Source organism: Arachis hypogaea, chromosome 13 (genome assembly GCF_003086295.3).
Source record: "Arachis hypogaea cultivar Tifrunner chromosome 13, arahy.Tifrunner.gnm2.J5K5, whole genome shotgun sequence".
Taxonomy (NCBI): domain Eukaryota; kingdom Viridiplantae; phylum Streptophyta; class Magnoliopsida; order Fabales; family Fabaceae; genus Arachis; species Arachis hypogaea.
The window spans coordinates 19,904,961-19,921,648 of record NC_092048.1 but is presented as its reverse complement, the minus strand read 5'-3'; the positions used below and the strand labels follow the sequence as shown (position 1 = coordinate 19,921,648).

At 36.7% G+C, this 16,688-nt stretch overlaps 1 protein-coding gene across 1 annotated transcript; it reads right to left on the bottom strand.

Annotated features, from left to right (window-relative positions):
* Nucleotides 1-4,490: 4,490 nt before the first annotated feature.
* Nucleotides 4,491-5,162, bottom strand: LOC140177473 (uncharacterized). Its single transcript, XM_072210585.1, has one exon. It carries the CDS (start codon nucleotides 5,160-5,162, stop codon nucleotides 4,491-4,493), a length of 672 nt encoding a protein of 223 aa, XP_072066686.1.
* Between the last annotated feature and the right edge of the window lie 11,526 nt (nucleotides 5,163-16,688).

Genomic DNA, 16,688 nt, shown 5'->3' with positions numbered 1-16,688 from the left:
GAAAGCAGAATTCATCGCCCGATTTCGACAAGGTCGGCAAAAAAGTGAAAGCAAAATTCATCGCCCGATTATAAAGCTACAGATCGCCAGAAAGTGAAAATCAAATTCACTGCACGATCACGATAAAGACCAACAGAGATGAAAACCAAATTCATCTAAAGGTCGACCAAACGAGGATTGAACCCAATTCCTACAAAGATGAAAACAGAATAATGCAAGAAGTTATCGAAAGTGATCCGGAGAAAGGACCTGACGAGGTCTTGATATGATGGATTGCTAAATAATAACTTAAAGACTGGCCGACGTTAAGAAGTCGGACCAGTCAACCAAAGTTATAAGTAAACCCTGGAAAGAGGTCTGGCCAACCCTATAAAAGAGGATTACTATAACTTAGAAGGGCACGACACGACGAAGTCGGCCCAAAACATAAAAGTTATAAAAGTAATCCCTGAAAGAGACCTGAACAAAGATCCAAGAAAGAGGATTACAAAAATAACTTAGAAGGGCACGACATGATGAAGTCGGCCCAAAACATAAAAGTTATAAAAGTAATCCCTGAAAGAGACCTGAGTAAAGTCCAAGAAAGAGGATTACAAAAATAACTTAGAAGGGTCCAACATGAAAAAGTCGGCCCAAAACCAAAAAGTTATAAAAGTAATCCCTGAAAGAGACCTGAGTAAGGTCCAAGAAAGAGGATTACAAAAATAACTTAGAAGGGTCCGACATGATGAAGTCGGCCCAAAACACAAAAGTTACAAAAGTAATCCCTGAAAGAGACCTGAGCAAGGTCCAAAAAAGAAGATTGCTAGAAATAACTTAGAAGGGCCCGACATGATGAAGTCGGCCCAAAACATAAAGTTACAAAAGTAATCCTTGAAAGAGACCTGAGCAAGGTCCAAGAAAGAGGATTACAAAAGTAACTTAGAAGGGCCTGACATAATGAAATCGGCCCGACAAAAGTTATAAAAAGTAAACCATAAAAGATATCTGACAAAGGTCCAAATAAAATGGATTACTAAGAAATAACTTAGAAGAGGCCGACATGAAGAAGTCAGACCGAGCCAATTAAAGCTACAGATTGGACTGACGACAAGAAGTCGGACCAACGAAAGCTACAGATTGGACCGACAAGAAGAAGTCGGACCAACGAAAGCTACAACTTGGAACGACAAGAGAAGTCAGACCAACGAAAGCTAAAGAAGGATTGACAAGAGAAATCGGACCAACGAAAAACGTGCGCTAAAAGGGACATAGCTTTGCCCAAAAAGCCACGGCTCCACAACAAGGCTATCGAAATTGTTCAGACCAACTAAAAAGGTTCTACCAAAGAACACTAAAAAGTTGTCGGACAAGTTAGCCCCAAAGGACCACCTCGACCAAGCAGAAAGTGGACAAAACAAAAAGAGGTCGGATAGTAAAATGCCAACACTCTATAAACATCTCACAAAGGCCAAAGAAAGCTCAAAAGACCAAAGCCAGAAGTGCTTCGCTGAAAAGTACAAAGTCTTGAAAAAAGACACTACTTAAAAAGCAAAAAGCACGGCCTCAAAGACGGCGCTAAAAAGTCATCCAAACAAACTATAAAAAGATTCCCCATCGGAACACTACCTAAAAAGTTGTTGGATTATGACTAAAAAGCCCGAGCAGTGAAGACAAACAAGTCGGAAGAAGGCTGAAAAGACCTCTCAACAAACTAAAAAGGGGCAATACCAAATTCGCACAAGGAGAAACTACTTAAGATCGACCAAAGTCAGGATGCTTGAGCACGACTTCCCCAAAGAGATCAAAGCTCCGAAAGCACGATCTCACGGAAAGGTCCGAACTCAAGCAGGGACAAAGTCGTACAGGTCGACGTCAGCTAAGAAGAGGCACAAGAACGATCTCAAAAAAGAACAAGCCAAAAGGTTGGAAAACAGCTAAAGGCTCAAATGTGCTTAGCTAAAAGGATACAACTCCGCTAAAAAAAGGCACAATCTCAAACAGGGCTACGAACGTCATCCGAGACTAAAAAAGGTTCTATACAAAGAAACACTAAAAAGTCATCGGACAAGTCACTAAGAGCCCGGATATCAAGCCGCAAGGATAACTTCGCCAAAGCAGAGGGTTGTCAACACAAACTTAAAGCAAGGCGTGATCCAGAAGACAAGGGTAGAAAACCCACACTATCACTCAAAAGAGGACGGACTGTGAAGTACCAAACCTCTAGAAAATCTGCAAAGATTGCAAAGCAATGAAGAAACAAGCCAGACAGATGCTTGAGCATGACTTCCAAAGAGATCGAAGCTCTGAAAAGCACGATCTCACGGAAAGATCGAACTCAAGCAGGGGCACTGTTCATACCCTGGGTCAAGATGTCTGACCCGGGATGTTTAGCGACAAGCCAACCGACCTCTTCAGGTCAGACTATCCGACCTTTTCTCAAAGAGCTCGGTCAATGTCTGACCTCTTCACAAAGAGCTTGGCCAAAACGCTACAGAGGCCCAATAAGGGCCCAAATAGAGGGACACGACCCAAACCTAAAGGCAGCCTAAGCCTACAGAGGTAAGGGCGGTTCCCTTGAAAATAAGCTTTCACCCAAAGATAAGATAAGATAAGATAACTAACTTATCTTATCTAAAAGGGTCACTATCACACCATTATAAATACACTGGAGCACCCAGGTATAACTCATACTCTGATTCTACATAAAAACCTGCTACTATCCTTGCTAACTTAAGCATCGGAGTCCCTTGCAGGTACCCCCACCCTCCGGTGACGAAGGATCAGCAGTGCAGCTAGTCCCACAAGTTGGACACGACAGCTCCGGTCGCCACCCACCAGCCGGACAAGTCATCTCCGACCAAGCACAGAAGATCTCATCCGAGATCGACCTACAGTTTCAGGTAACCCCCGGAACAATATTGTTATGTTATTGTTCAGTAATGGAACTCATGTTTTTGCCAAGAAAAAGTTTCACTCTCATTTCATTATCCAACCATGCTTACAAAACAGTCATATATACATGTTGAAATAGATTCAACATAACACAATCAGGAACCCCCCTTAATAGATAAACCCTAGCTCAATTCACCAACAATAACAACAGCAGAATACACCTACACATGTTTCATACCAGGTTCAATGGAATTAGACACTGTTGCGTTGCTTTAGACCAACTCTGCAACAGCAAACATACAAACCCAACCCACCCAAAAAATCCTAACACTGCAACGACCTTCAGCTTCCACTCTGCCGCTTTGGTTCTTGATTTCATCATCGAAAGCTTCTTCCTTATTCTAGCAATGTCTGAATGTTCCACTTCTGTCTCTGGATCTGCCCAACGAAAAAAATTGCAGCCTTGTTGCACCTGCACATACCCACCGAGATCACCATCCATTCCATCACTCAAAAGACCCAATTTAGAGGAAAAGTAAAAAAACAAATCTCAAAGTAGACACAACCCTAAAATCTACGACCTGGGTTTTCCTTGGTCCCTGAGATTCACAACACCGGCTTCTCACCATGGGAACAAAGTAGCAGCCTACCATGTGATGAAGCCCTGCTTTGAGACGAGGTTGAGCTTTGTGCAGCCATGGCGTTCTCCCTCCAGCAGGTCCTCGACGGTGAACTTTGCAACAGTGGCTTCCACGCTGCTTTACCCTTTCTTCCTTTCAATTCAATGTATACTTATTAAACTTTTCCATTAATTTTAATTTTCTATATATATATATAATTGTTTTCGGGGGTCATAACTGCCTCATAAAGATGCAAGGGCATTTACGTCCGAAAATATTATAAAGGACGATTTTAAATTCAAAAATGACTTTAAGGATATTTTGAATCAAAATATACACCAGGGACGGTTTCAATTCTGACCCTCAATGTGAGGGACCAAAATAATACTTATCCCTTTTTTTAATTAGTTGGGTTTTGAAACTTTATGTCATCTGAAGTAGAAGCCATATTTGTAAAAAGTGATATTTCAAAAGTAGTTTTAGATTTTTTTGAAAACCCAATCCAGCCTTTTCATAAAGAGGTTTTTGACTAGCTGATAGTTTATTTAAATTTTCATAACTTTGAGCAAAGCTGGCCAGATCTTCTTTTAAGCTTTTTACCTCTTTGTGCAACCTTTCATTTTCTGTAAAACAGTTCAAGTATGCAATCACAGAATGTTATTTCTCACAGCCCTTAAGTTCAGCCTTTAGCCGTTTGTTTTCTTCAACAAGATCAATAGCACTTTCGACTTCCCTTAATTTATCTTTGAGAAAAATGTTTTCTACCTTTAGGATGTCATTTTGAGATTCAAGTTCATGATTTTCATTTAAGAAGTATCATAGTTTCTCAGTGAGATTATCGATCATAAGATGAAGGTCTTCAGTAGAAGGTTCAATGAAAATTGCCTCATCAGTTTGATGACTTTGATCGGCCATGAGACAGGTTTTAGATTTGTTCTCTAATTCTTCCTCTTCGTCTGAATCATTTTCCAGATCTTCCCAAGAGGCCATGAGTCCCTACTTCTTTTCTTTCTTGGTCTTTTCTTCTTTCTTCAACTTTGGACAGTCAAACTTGTAGTGTCCAGCCTCTTTGTAGTTGTGGCAGATGATCTTGCTTAAGTCCCTTTTTGGTCTTCCTAAGCTGCCTCCCTTGCTTCTTTCTTTAATCTTCATCATTTTCCTAAATTTCTTAGCAAACAGAACAAACTTGTCATAAGATAAATTATCATTGGATTCATCATCCAGGGACTTATTGAATGATTTGAGAGTAATTTCTTTCCTTTTTGTGTCATTTTTCAAGTAAGTGGTTTCAAAAGCAAGTAAATTTCCCCTCAGATCATCATATGTCATTTGATCAATGCCACTACTCTCAACTATAACAATAGCCCTAGTTTCCCACTCTTTAGTGAGACATCTCAGAACTTTTCTCACTAACACAGTTTCAGGATGAGTAATCCCCAGAGCATCTAAGCCATTGATGATGACGTTGAATCTTTCAAACATTTTGTCAATAGATTCTCCTTCCTTCATAGAGAACATTGTGTACTCTTTGCTCAGCATGTCTATTCTGGTTCTCTTGATTTGGGTAGTCCCTTCATAGGTGACTTGGAGCTTGTTCCAGATTTTCTTTGTTGTTTTGCATCTTGATACCTTTCGGTATTTCTCAAAGCTGATAGTACAGTTAAGCATGATGACAGCTTTGGCATTGAGCTCTATTTTCTTTTTATCTTCATTATTCCATTCGGTCTCAGTTTTAGGAATGACTACACCATCTGCTCCTGTTTTGATTAGAACTTGGGGACCATTCAGGATGATCTTTCAAATGTTGTAATCTACTGATTGAACAAAGATCTTTATTTTCTCCTTTCAATAGCTGTAATTCTTTCCATTGAAGAACAGAGGTCTGTTGTTGGATTGCTCTTCTGTCAGAGTATAGGCCACCATATTAGAACCATTATTGTTTGCCATCAAGATCTTCCTCCAAGATGCTAAGCTTGATCTCTTTGAGACCAAGCTCTGATACCAATTGATGGTTATCAGTGACTAAGAAAAGCGGAGTTGAATCTTAGCCTCCTTTTCTTGTGAATATTACTTTTTGCTTTTTCAAAGAAATTTAGGAGATATTTTTGCTTTTGTCTCGTATCGAGTTAAGAGACACTTTGTTTTTGTCTCATGAGTAATAGAACCAGAAGTGAAGTAGAGAAAAAGAAGTGACACACAGATGTATCCTGCTTCAGCTACCTAGTGTAATGTAGCCTACATCCAGTTTCTATCACAATTATGATTGAATTTCACTAACTTTTTCAACACATTACATACACCACTGTTTCCCTAGGATCAACGCAATCCTATCTGGGACAAATCCAGATTCTAACCCAATCTAAATTTGACTAGACCTCAATCTAGCTTTCAACAACAAAGTGCTAACCCAACTTGCAAGGGAATCCCCTCAAGATCATGACTCAAAACAGAAAGATGTACAAAGAAAATTCTTAAACATCTTATGGCTTTTTCTCCAAACCTAACTCACTGCCTTTTACCTCTCATTGGCTTTTTCTTACAAATCTCACCATGTTTTCTTTTTCAATGAGACTCAGATATATTAAACTGAGAAAAAGAAAATACTAAATAAGAACCATGAAGGAGAAGAACTCAAAAGCTTAGGAAGCTATGAGAACCGAACTATGTGCTTATTTCTTACTCTCTTGCTTTCAACCCTTGGCCGTTCACCCTTATTATAGAAGAGTGAAGCTTCCAAGGTTAAAGCTAGCTCAAGGTCTATGCTGTCTTCTTTCCTTCGCAGAGCTTGCAGTGTCTTCGTTAGTAGGGAAAGAGAAATTTGAATCTGTTGCATGCAATTCACCCATTCTCTCATCCTTTTTCTTCAAGTTTCTTCAATCTTGATCGGGGAGCCTTGCTTTGGCTCCAAGTTTTATTTCTGAGCATTGATGAGCTTCTGACCATAGTTGACTTTGTTTTCTTCATTGTTGCTTGTTCTGTTCTTAGTACTTGGCAGATTTCTCCTTGGTTCCTTGGTGAAGCACAAAAGGAGAAAGAAACTTTTTGATGTGTTCTGACCGAAGAGTGACTAGCTTCTAAGTTGTAGCCCTTTCTTCTTGCTTGAATTTGGAAACAAGCTTTTTGTTCTTCAAACCATCATAGCTACTGCACTTTTCTTTTCTTTCTTTCTTCCTTGTTGGAAGACGTGACCGAAATGGAAGAGAAAGGAGAGAGAAGAGAGAACTTTTAGCTTTCGGTGGAAGCTAAGTAGGAATAAAGTGAATTGAACTTGGGATTCAAGTTTCTTGAGGTATGGGAGTAGGTAACCATATGAGGCTTTAAGGATTTTGGGCTCATTTCTTTATTTCCTCATATTTAGTTCATGGACTTGTGATAGGGCTTGGCTTAGTTATGATGGACCACAGTGTGTGGGCTTGATTATTTATTCCTTGGGTCAAGATGTTTTATTTGTTTTTCCTGCACACTAAACCAAATAAGTTAAACCAACAATTATAATGTTTGTTCATCACATGGATTAGTTTTTCAAACTCAACAACGTTAGTTCTTTAGGATGCGGTTCGTGGATGCGAAAGGTAAAGTTTGTAAGTGGGCGACGTCATAGGAAGTTTTGGAGCTTTGATTCATGCGAAAGAGTTTTGTTGATGTTAGACTTGTGACCGGTAGTGGGTTTGCGAAGTAATGGATGAGGTTGAGAACCCTCGGATGAGTTGTCCAATAAAGCACGGTTGAGAATGGTGAAGATACGTCATGTCAAAGTTCTGAAGTTGGTACTAGATCAGTGTGTGAACGTTATCCCCGTCGTTTTAATACCAACCTGTTTTGTAACCTTTTGCCACATTACACGATCATCGTATGTTTAAATCATGCAATCTTTTACATCAAGCCTACCTTGTAGCTTCTGTTTAGAATCACATTTATTTCCCCCTCATATTTATATCATATGAATATCCTGGTATTTGAAACTATATATATATATATATTCTGTATGTTGAGACTTTTTGCTTTTCTCTTAATGTGTTCAAAAGTGAAGTTAATGTAAATCTCTTTCGTTTTGTATTAATTTCTTTTTGCTTTTCCCTTGAATTTGTTTATATATGCATGTTTGTAAAAAGATAAAAAAATTTTTCAAGAAAACAGCGATACAGTTTCAAGTTAAAAGCTCATATTTTATTATTAGGTATATAGAAGTCATCGTAATATCCTCGCTATCAGAGTAGCGCAGCCGGAAGCGTGACATTCTGATAGTAAGGGTATTACACGTAGTGGTCGGAGGCGCTCTGCTGCGGCAAGGGAGGGAGAGCTATGTGGTCTGACGGGGCGGAGGAGGGAGGGTTCTACGCGTTGCAACGGAGGGAGATGCGACATTCAACGAGGCTGCGCGACATGAGGAGGGAGCCGCAGTGGTCGGCTGGGCTGCACGACACAAGGGTGGGAGTTGCAGTGGTTGGAGGCGCTGCACGTCGCGACGGAGGGAGCGACAGCGTTCGGCCGGGCTGGACAACACGAGAAGGGAGTCACAGTGGTCAAAGTTGATGCGTCGTAAGTAGGGGAGTCGCGATGGCCGATGGCACTGCACGTCGCGATGAAAAGAGCAACGATGGTTGGCAGAAGGAAGTTGTGGTGCAACATTGCTTCGTTCGTGATGGGCGTGCAGGCAGTGAAAAGAAGTTGTGGTGCGACCTTACGTATGTGTCAAAAAATTTGGCGAAGTAGAAGAAAAGAAGAAAAAAAAAGAGAAAAGAATTAAAAGAGGAAGAATTGGAAGAGAAAGAAGAAGACGAAGGTGCTTAGCACAAATATTAGACACACATTGTTTGAAATTTTAAAATTTTTAAAATTTTAAAAATTGGCTGAAGTTGATTATAATTTAGCCGTCCTTTATACTTTTTCTTTAAATAATTAGTTTTAAAAAAATTAGCCGAAAGATGCACAATGTTTCCGGCTTAACCCCATCTCGTCGCATAACAAATGTGTCACAGAAGAACCCATCCTGTGCCAGAATGGATAATTTCCCCCAGATCGAATCCACTCCAGAGAAGGCATTGGATGATGATGTCATAATGTCATCCCTAGCACTATTGATAGACCACAGAAAAAGGATTTATGTTCCCTGAAGAAGGATCCTCACTCCTGCCACCTGGCATAGTCTGACACCACGAATCCCGTACGAATACATCCTCGTCCATTCGCTTTGCTTTTGGTTACAGGCTGTTTAGTACTTTGGTTGTTTCATGGTTACTCTTCTCTCTGCCCCTCCACAGTCCACGCCGTCCTTTGTTCTCATTACACAATTATCAAATCTAAGCCACGCCTTCTTCTCTTGTCGCCTCGGATATCACTTCTTTGCTCCTTCACTTTTAACTTTTCCATCTACTGTTTTATATTCGACCGAAAGTTGTTCTTTCTAATAACGAATTAGTGACTAGAATGAAAATTACTGACCGGAATTTTGTATTTGACATGTTGCCTTAGGTGATACAATATACAAAATTAATATTATATTATAATTTCATACATATACATTGTTTGGTATATGGTTAATGTAGAATTTAGTTTTATACAACATATAAAAGAATACATTCAATTCTAACGGAGCAATATATCTTGATTTTTTGTTTTATACATTTTATTAAAGTAAAAACTTACTAAAGAAAAGAATAATTTAGCTAGTATTCTTTCTATTTTATTAAAGATTGACAGAGTTAAAGCACAAAATAATAATAATAAATCTCAAAGGCATAGTTTTCCAGAATTAGGAAGAGCCGTTTGACACTGTCCAAATCCTCCCAACTGATTTGGATCAAGTACAATAGTTGTCTTGCAAATGGCAGTATGTTATTGTAAAAACCAATTAGAATAGAGTGTTGGTTGAGTTTTTCATTTTCTGTCTAACAATCAAGCTTAAAAGTCTTTAGCCTATAAAAAAATAGAATTAATATTTAAAATAATCTCTAAAATTTGACTTGGATTTAATTTAGTTGTCTAATTTTTAATTAATTTAAATTGGATTTTAAAATTTTAGAACGTGGCTCAAATTGGTCTCTCCATCTATTTTTGTCACTGAAGAAAAATGTGGTATGATTAAACGACATGGTTTTGCTGTTCGCGTCTAAAGTACGTCGTTTTACTATTCCTTCATTACACAAACTGTCAATTGAATCTTCTCTTTTTCTTCCTCCTCCTCAATTTGATCGGTAAATTCTCATCTCTCTGTCTCTCACCTCGTTATACAAACTTCAAATAACCTTCTTCTTTATCTTCCTCAACATTTTTTTTGTTGTCTGGCAAGGAAATTAAAATACCAAAAAAGAAGAGCAAATCCTCTTGAAAAAAACAAAGTTCAATTCACCATAATCATATAAAAACAACTAACAAATTAACATATTATAATTCAATAACCAAATAACTTAAAAAAATTAAAAACTTACCTGATAATATGAAGGCAAAACGTGGGGGAGAAGACAGAAATCAAGCACGGCAATACAAAGACTGGCAAGAGGGAGGCAGCAGCGATGCGAGTTCCCACCAGATGAGGACGTGGCGACGACGATGAGAAACACACAGCGAAACAGGAGCAAGGAGACGCAACAACACAATAAAGGCAAGCCACGGACGGAGGCGACGACGCAGTGCTGGAGATGCACAGGAGCCAGGATGAGACGCAAAGGAGACGCCAATGTAGAACCAACAGTGCAGTGGGCGGTGGCAGATTTGTGAGTGTGACTGTGTGAGAGAGTGAGAAGGAGGCGAGACTGAGGAGAGAGGCAAGATGTGACTCGTGAGCACCCGATGTGGTAGAGAGAGAGAGAGAGAGAGAGAGAGAGAGAGAGGCGTGAATAGGAAAACGACGTCGTTTAATCGTGCGATGTTATTTTTTCAGTGACAGAAATGGATGGAGGGACCAACTTAAATCACACCTTAAAATTTCAAAATACAACTTAGGTTAATTGGAAATTAAAGTTTTAAATTGAGTCGAAGGTCAAATTTCAGGAGCCGTTTTGAGCATTAACTCAAAAAGATAAATAAAAGAGAAATATTACGAGACCATCAAAATTTAATTTTTTTATTATTATTTAGCCATTAACTTAATTATTTTAGTCTAATTGTTTTAGTCAAGTAATCTAATAACATACTTTATCCCATACTTTTAGATATTGATGACTAACTAATGGACAAAAATAATAAATTTTCATGGCTATCTAGCATTTCTCTAAATAAAAAGAATACTACTCATGTAAAGATGACAAAAATTAATTTTTTCTAAAGTTTATTTGGTCATAGTTAAAAAACATACTCTAAACCACGTATATTAATCTTAAAAAAGTATAAATTATGAATAAAATTAAAAATCCAATAAAAGAAATAATCATATTAATAATTTTAACTAATAGTAATTTAAATGACACTAAATTTCTTAAATTTATACAAAATTCTTTTTTTGAATTTCAATTTCACGATAAGGTTTATTCAAAGAATTTAAAAATAAACAAGAATTATTAGATTAAAAATAAAACAATTAACAATAAAAATTAGTAGATTAAAATATAAATTTTTTAAAGTAAAAAAATATATTAAAAAAATTATGAAAACTATAAATAAAAACTCAACTCGTAAAAAATTATTAAATTCATAAAATGAAAAAAGTACTAAAATGATAGTAAAATAAAAGTAAAAAAATAATATTATAAAATTTATAAAACATAATAAAAATAAAACAATTTTTTAATAAATTTTTTGTTAAAAACTTAAATTTTAAACAAATTAAAAATTTGATATTAGAGTCAAAATTACGATTTTAAGAAGGTGTTTGCTTCGATAGCTTATATGTATCAATATGATAAAAATATGAATAAAGAAAATATGATATATGGATTATATTATCCATGTCAATATTTAACCTTTTAAAAAGAAAATTGATATTATAATATTATTTTTACTAAAATACCTTGACAATTTATTAAAAAGAAGAGACAAAAAAAATCTTTTTATGTACTTTAAAAAAAATTAAACATCATTATTTTGTTCGACCAACGCTATATCTTTCTAATTTTAACAAATATCGAAATTCAATTAATTTAAATTTTTAAATTTTTAAATTTCAATCATTTAGAACAAAAAAAAATTTTAATAAATAAAATAAATGTTTTATTTACGGATATAAGTAATTTGAAGCGTTTTTATCGATTTGTATTGCATTATTTATCTCGTTGACAGTATAAACAAAATAATGTGTATATCGCACTTACACTATAAATGAGATAAGACACATTTGCAATTTTACGTATTACGTTTGCACATGTGATATATAGAAGAGAACGTTCAACACGTATCTCATTTATAGTGTAGACGAGATATACACACACTTATTTCATTTACACTGTAAACGAGATAAATGAAAAGTTATACGTTTTCACTATAAATGAGATACAAATTTTGATTAGATATAAAAAAGATCTACAACCATTTGTATTCTGCACAAACATTTCACTTTTTCTTTTCTTCCATTTTTGATGCAGGAGCATATATTTTATATTTGTGTTGTTAATTAAAGTAGTCTAGTTTAGCATATATTATTATATTGTATTATGAGTTAGTCCCACATCGTCCAAGTCATAAAGGTTTCCCTCCCTCCTCCCCTACTAGTATAAATATGCGTATGTAAGAGGTATATATTAAATAAGTTATGTGCTTATTTTTTCTCTAAATTCTTTGAGAGAAAGAGGTGCATCCTCGGCTTAGCCAACAAAAGTGGGTTCTTGGCTATTTTTATGATAGTAGAGTTGTTAACCTCGCCAAGATTGGTAACCCAAACGATGTCCCACTGTTAGTTTTTCTTCCAAATATTAGGCAAAAATGTCTAGTGATAGTAGATATGTGGTTATAAGTGTGTATCCTAATTGTCATATGAGAAACAGTAACACTGGGATGATATTTGAGTGTAATAATCCTATTCTGTTGTGCACTCGTAGAGTAAATTCTTTATGTGAGTTAAAGAGTTTAATATTGAAGATCATTAGTGCCAGTGGAACAAAAAAGGTTAGAAGAGTTAGGTATAGGTTGCTAGCATTGATAAAAAAAAATGGAGTTTTTTGATATCGTCTGTTTTGACTCTATGGCGATGAGCATGTGCGCCTCATGTTTGACATCCATGAGAAAATCATGGCAGAATAAGTGATGGAGCTTTCTACGGAGGTTGATAATGTTAGTGGCGGTGGATTTGGCCACTCAAATTTTGTCCAGGATAACCAACTTCTGCATCACCATAGCTGCACTGTGCTAATCTAATAGTAGACATGGACATAAACGATGAGCAATCCGATGAGGAGTATGTTGCCGATAGCAACGATAGTGGTTCTTCAATGATGAGGAGGAGTTTGTACTAGAAACTCTAGTCGATGCATTAGTTCAGTATCTTCTGCCTGTTCCGCAACCAATTCTGGCCTTATCAGCTGTACCCAGTCACTATCATACATTGGATCTGGATGTGATGCACGAGAACACTCTATTTTTCAACATGGGTAGAGATGATTACAACATAGATGGTGGTGTGGAGTTTAGGATTGGCCATAGATTCAGGAGCAGAGAGGCAATAACGCAAGGTGTGAAGAATTACAGTATTCGCAGAAGTGTTGAGTGCCGAGTCGTGGAGTCGGATCGATTAAAATACCATGTGCATTGCATACAATTTGCATTAGGATATCCTTGGAGTCTCCGTATTGCCTCCAACAGAATCTCAGATATTGGTGAGATCAAGTTTTTAATTGTGGTGTATATTCTTATTAATCATGATTATTTTTGTTATAAATGCCTACCTTATATATTTTATTTCGCTAGAGTGGTACGTAAATTTGGAGGTGTGTATACTTGTGCAGCCCCCACCATATCCCATGACCATCGATAGTTGGACAACAACCTCATTTGTAGTGTCATCCTGTCCCTCATACAGTCCAGCCCATCAGCCATTATTCTTGTTCTGCAAGGTGCAGTTAGGCAAAGCTATCACTTCAAACCCTCATACAGAAAGGTCTGTATGGCAAAGTAAAAGGCAATTGCATATATATATATATATACGGTGATTCGAAGGAGTTATATAATAAGGTGTCAAGGTTCCTCCAAGTATTGCAGATTAGTTGTCCCAGAACAGTATGTGATTTCAAGGCCGTACCGTACTATGAATGACACTTAGTGGTACGCGACTGTAGCTAATTTAATAAGGTATTCTGGGCTTTTTCTACCTATATGGAGGCTTTCAAGCATTACAATCCTTTTGTTTCTGTCGATGCCACGCATCTGTATGGCAACTATGATGGTGTGCTACTAATTGGAGTGGCACAAGCCAATAACAGTAATATCTTTTCTGTGACTGACTGGCAGTAGACTGCACATCATCCAAAAGAGTATAAAGCTTGGGATCATCAAGCACGTCCTGGTTGAACAAATGTCTAACGTGGCAAGCAAGCTAGAACCTGTCTTAGTACTCATGCGTAAGTCGATAGTTAGTGAATGGCTGAATAGAGATTCTGTGGCCTTCCTCAAATCGAAACCTACATCTATCATACCACTGCTAATCTCGAGTGGGCCACCAGACGTCCTCGCCCCGTCCTGTGGTGGTCAGAAACCGATCGACATTGACTGGGTCTCCAAGCACCGGCTGCTCGCTAATGAACTGGCATTTCATCCGGTCAATATGGTGAAACTCAACAATATTGAAGCAAACAAAGGGAACAACACTCATTCATGTCCCCTATTCTGCCTCCTCTTTCAACCAGTCCACACTGATGGTTTGCAAAGCTGGGTCGTCGTACGACGTCCATAGAAACTGCAAAATACAGTGTAATATAATCATCAAGTTCAGTTCATTACATAGGAAAACTACTCAATTAGCGACAACTAACTAAAATACTTTCACGTACCTCATCCAATTGTAATCGATCTAACAAAAGGCAATATCGGAGGACTCGCTGGTCAAACTAGTCCCTACTCTGCTGGGATATACCTACCAACCTATGGACATATGCAACAATAACAATCTCTCAAATTATGCAATAAACTTTCAAATTACATATATGAAAACTACAATAACTGTATATGAAAATAGTTACCTCACGACCAATAGAAACATCAGAGTTTGTCTCTCGGGTAGACATCACTGAGAAAATCCATAGTAAAGTCATGAGACCAGTAGAGGAGTACATCCAACAATGTCTATGGTAGATCGATGTGCTGCAGAGCATAAAGAGTGGTATGTCCAGGCAAGTATAGCGGATCTCCAAGACAAATTGCAGCACCTTGCAAAGTCCACTACTAAGGACAACCACCTAATATGGACCTGATTAGTTGAATTGTCTGTCATCAGGTAACTCCCGATCAGCAACAGAATGTAACACTTAGTGTACTGTCAGAGAGTGGCTGCATCTGTAGTAGTTGGCATATGCCGTATTCGGTCCCTCAGCCACGTCAGCTTGATCGAGAATGATTCCTTTCTCTGCGCCCACTGCTGCTGAGCATGAGGAGATCGACACCAAGGAGCTCCTCTACCCATTCCCAGGTCAGGTGCTGGTACCATGTGTAAAAATTATGCAAGTACCCACCCACTAGCTCTTCGTTAGTGCATAACTCAAGGTGGTACGTAACGTCCTACAGAGTGATGGTGCATTCACCTCAAGACAGGTGAAAAGTGTGTGTCTTCGGACACCAACGCTCCACGAATGTAGTAATTAAGGAGTTGTTAAAGTCAAAGTCTCTAAATATGAAAATGTAATACGTGAAATTGCAAACGTATCTTATCTCGTTTACAGTGTAAACGAGATATATACACACACTTATTTTGTTTACTGTAAACGAGATAAATAATAGAATGCAAATTAATAAAAATGTTTCAAATTATCTATATCTGTAAATAAAATATTTATTTTATTTATTTAAGAACAATCTGCAAAAAAACTAGAATAATCTGATTAGGAAAAAACAAAAATACAATCTTCATCTTCTCCCTTATTGTGAGGAGTCAACCAACGACGGCAAGAGAACAATACAAGTAGCGCTACATATTCCCAGCTCATATTCAGTCATTCGTGTTTCTGTTGCTCACTTATTTTTGCTCTGTCTCCCCATCCAAATTTCTATCAACTTTACTAAATTTATTTCGAATTCCTTCTCTACATCTCATTGCAACTATTCTAATTTGTACGTCCCTTTAACTTGTAGATAAATTAAGAGCAAAAAAATCAAGAGAAACAGTCTGCTATATCTGTTTAACAATGTGAAAGAACTTAGCTTACTTGTTAGCATATTATTTTATTGGTTTAATTACTCTACTGGTTCCTATAGTTTCACAAAATTTTCGATTAGGTCCCTATACTTTTTTTTCTTTTAATTGAGTCCTTGCACCAAATTTTTTTTAATTGGGTCCCTATACTTTTTTTTTTCTTTTATTTAGGTCCCTGTATTAATTCTTTTTTTTTTTAGTTAGGTCCCTATAAAATTAAGCCAATTACTACTAAAAGAGACTTAATTGAAAAAAAAAATTTGGTGCAGGGACCCAATTAAAAAGAAAAAAAGTATAAAGATCTAATTGAAAATTTTACGAAACTATAGGACCAACAAATAATTAAATCTATTTCATTTGCACCTTCTATCTGTAATTGAAATTGGAATCTTTCATCGAACATTGTTGCGTCTTTAGGGTTGGAACTTGGAAGGAGAAAAAGATGAAGAGTAGATATATTTTTTTTTTCAGATTTGATTTTTTTGTTTTTGGTTTTAAATTATTTAAAATTAAAAAATTAAAGTTAATTAAATTTAGATGTTTATTAAATTTAAAAGGATAGTATTTATCAAAGCTAAAAATAAGAATATTTACATTTTCTTTAAAAGTAAATAAAAAGAGTTTTTTGGTCTCTTTTTAATAAGTTAGAGTTAATAGTCAAAATCGTCTTTTAAAGATTATCTGATCTCTATTTTAGTCTCTAAAAGATAAAATTAATCAAATTAGTCCCTGAATGATAATTGCTTTGATGGAATTCGTCCTTCCGTCAACTGTGACTAACGTTTGCTGACGTTAAACGTTAATTGACAGCGTAAAGCATTCTAAAACGACGTAGTTTTGTTCTTTTTCACTCCAAGGATTGAAACGACGCTGTTTGATGTCCAGAATGAGATATTTAACCACGTTTCTTCCCATTACCACCTTTC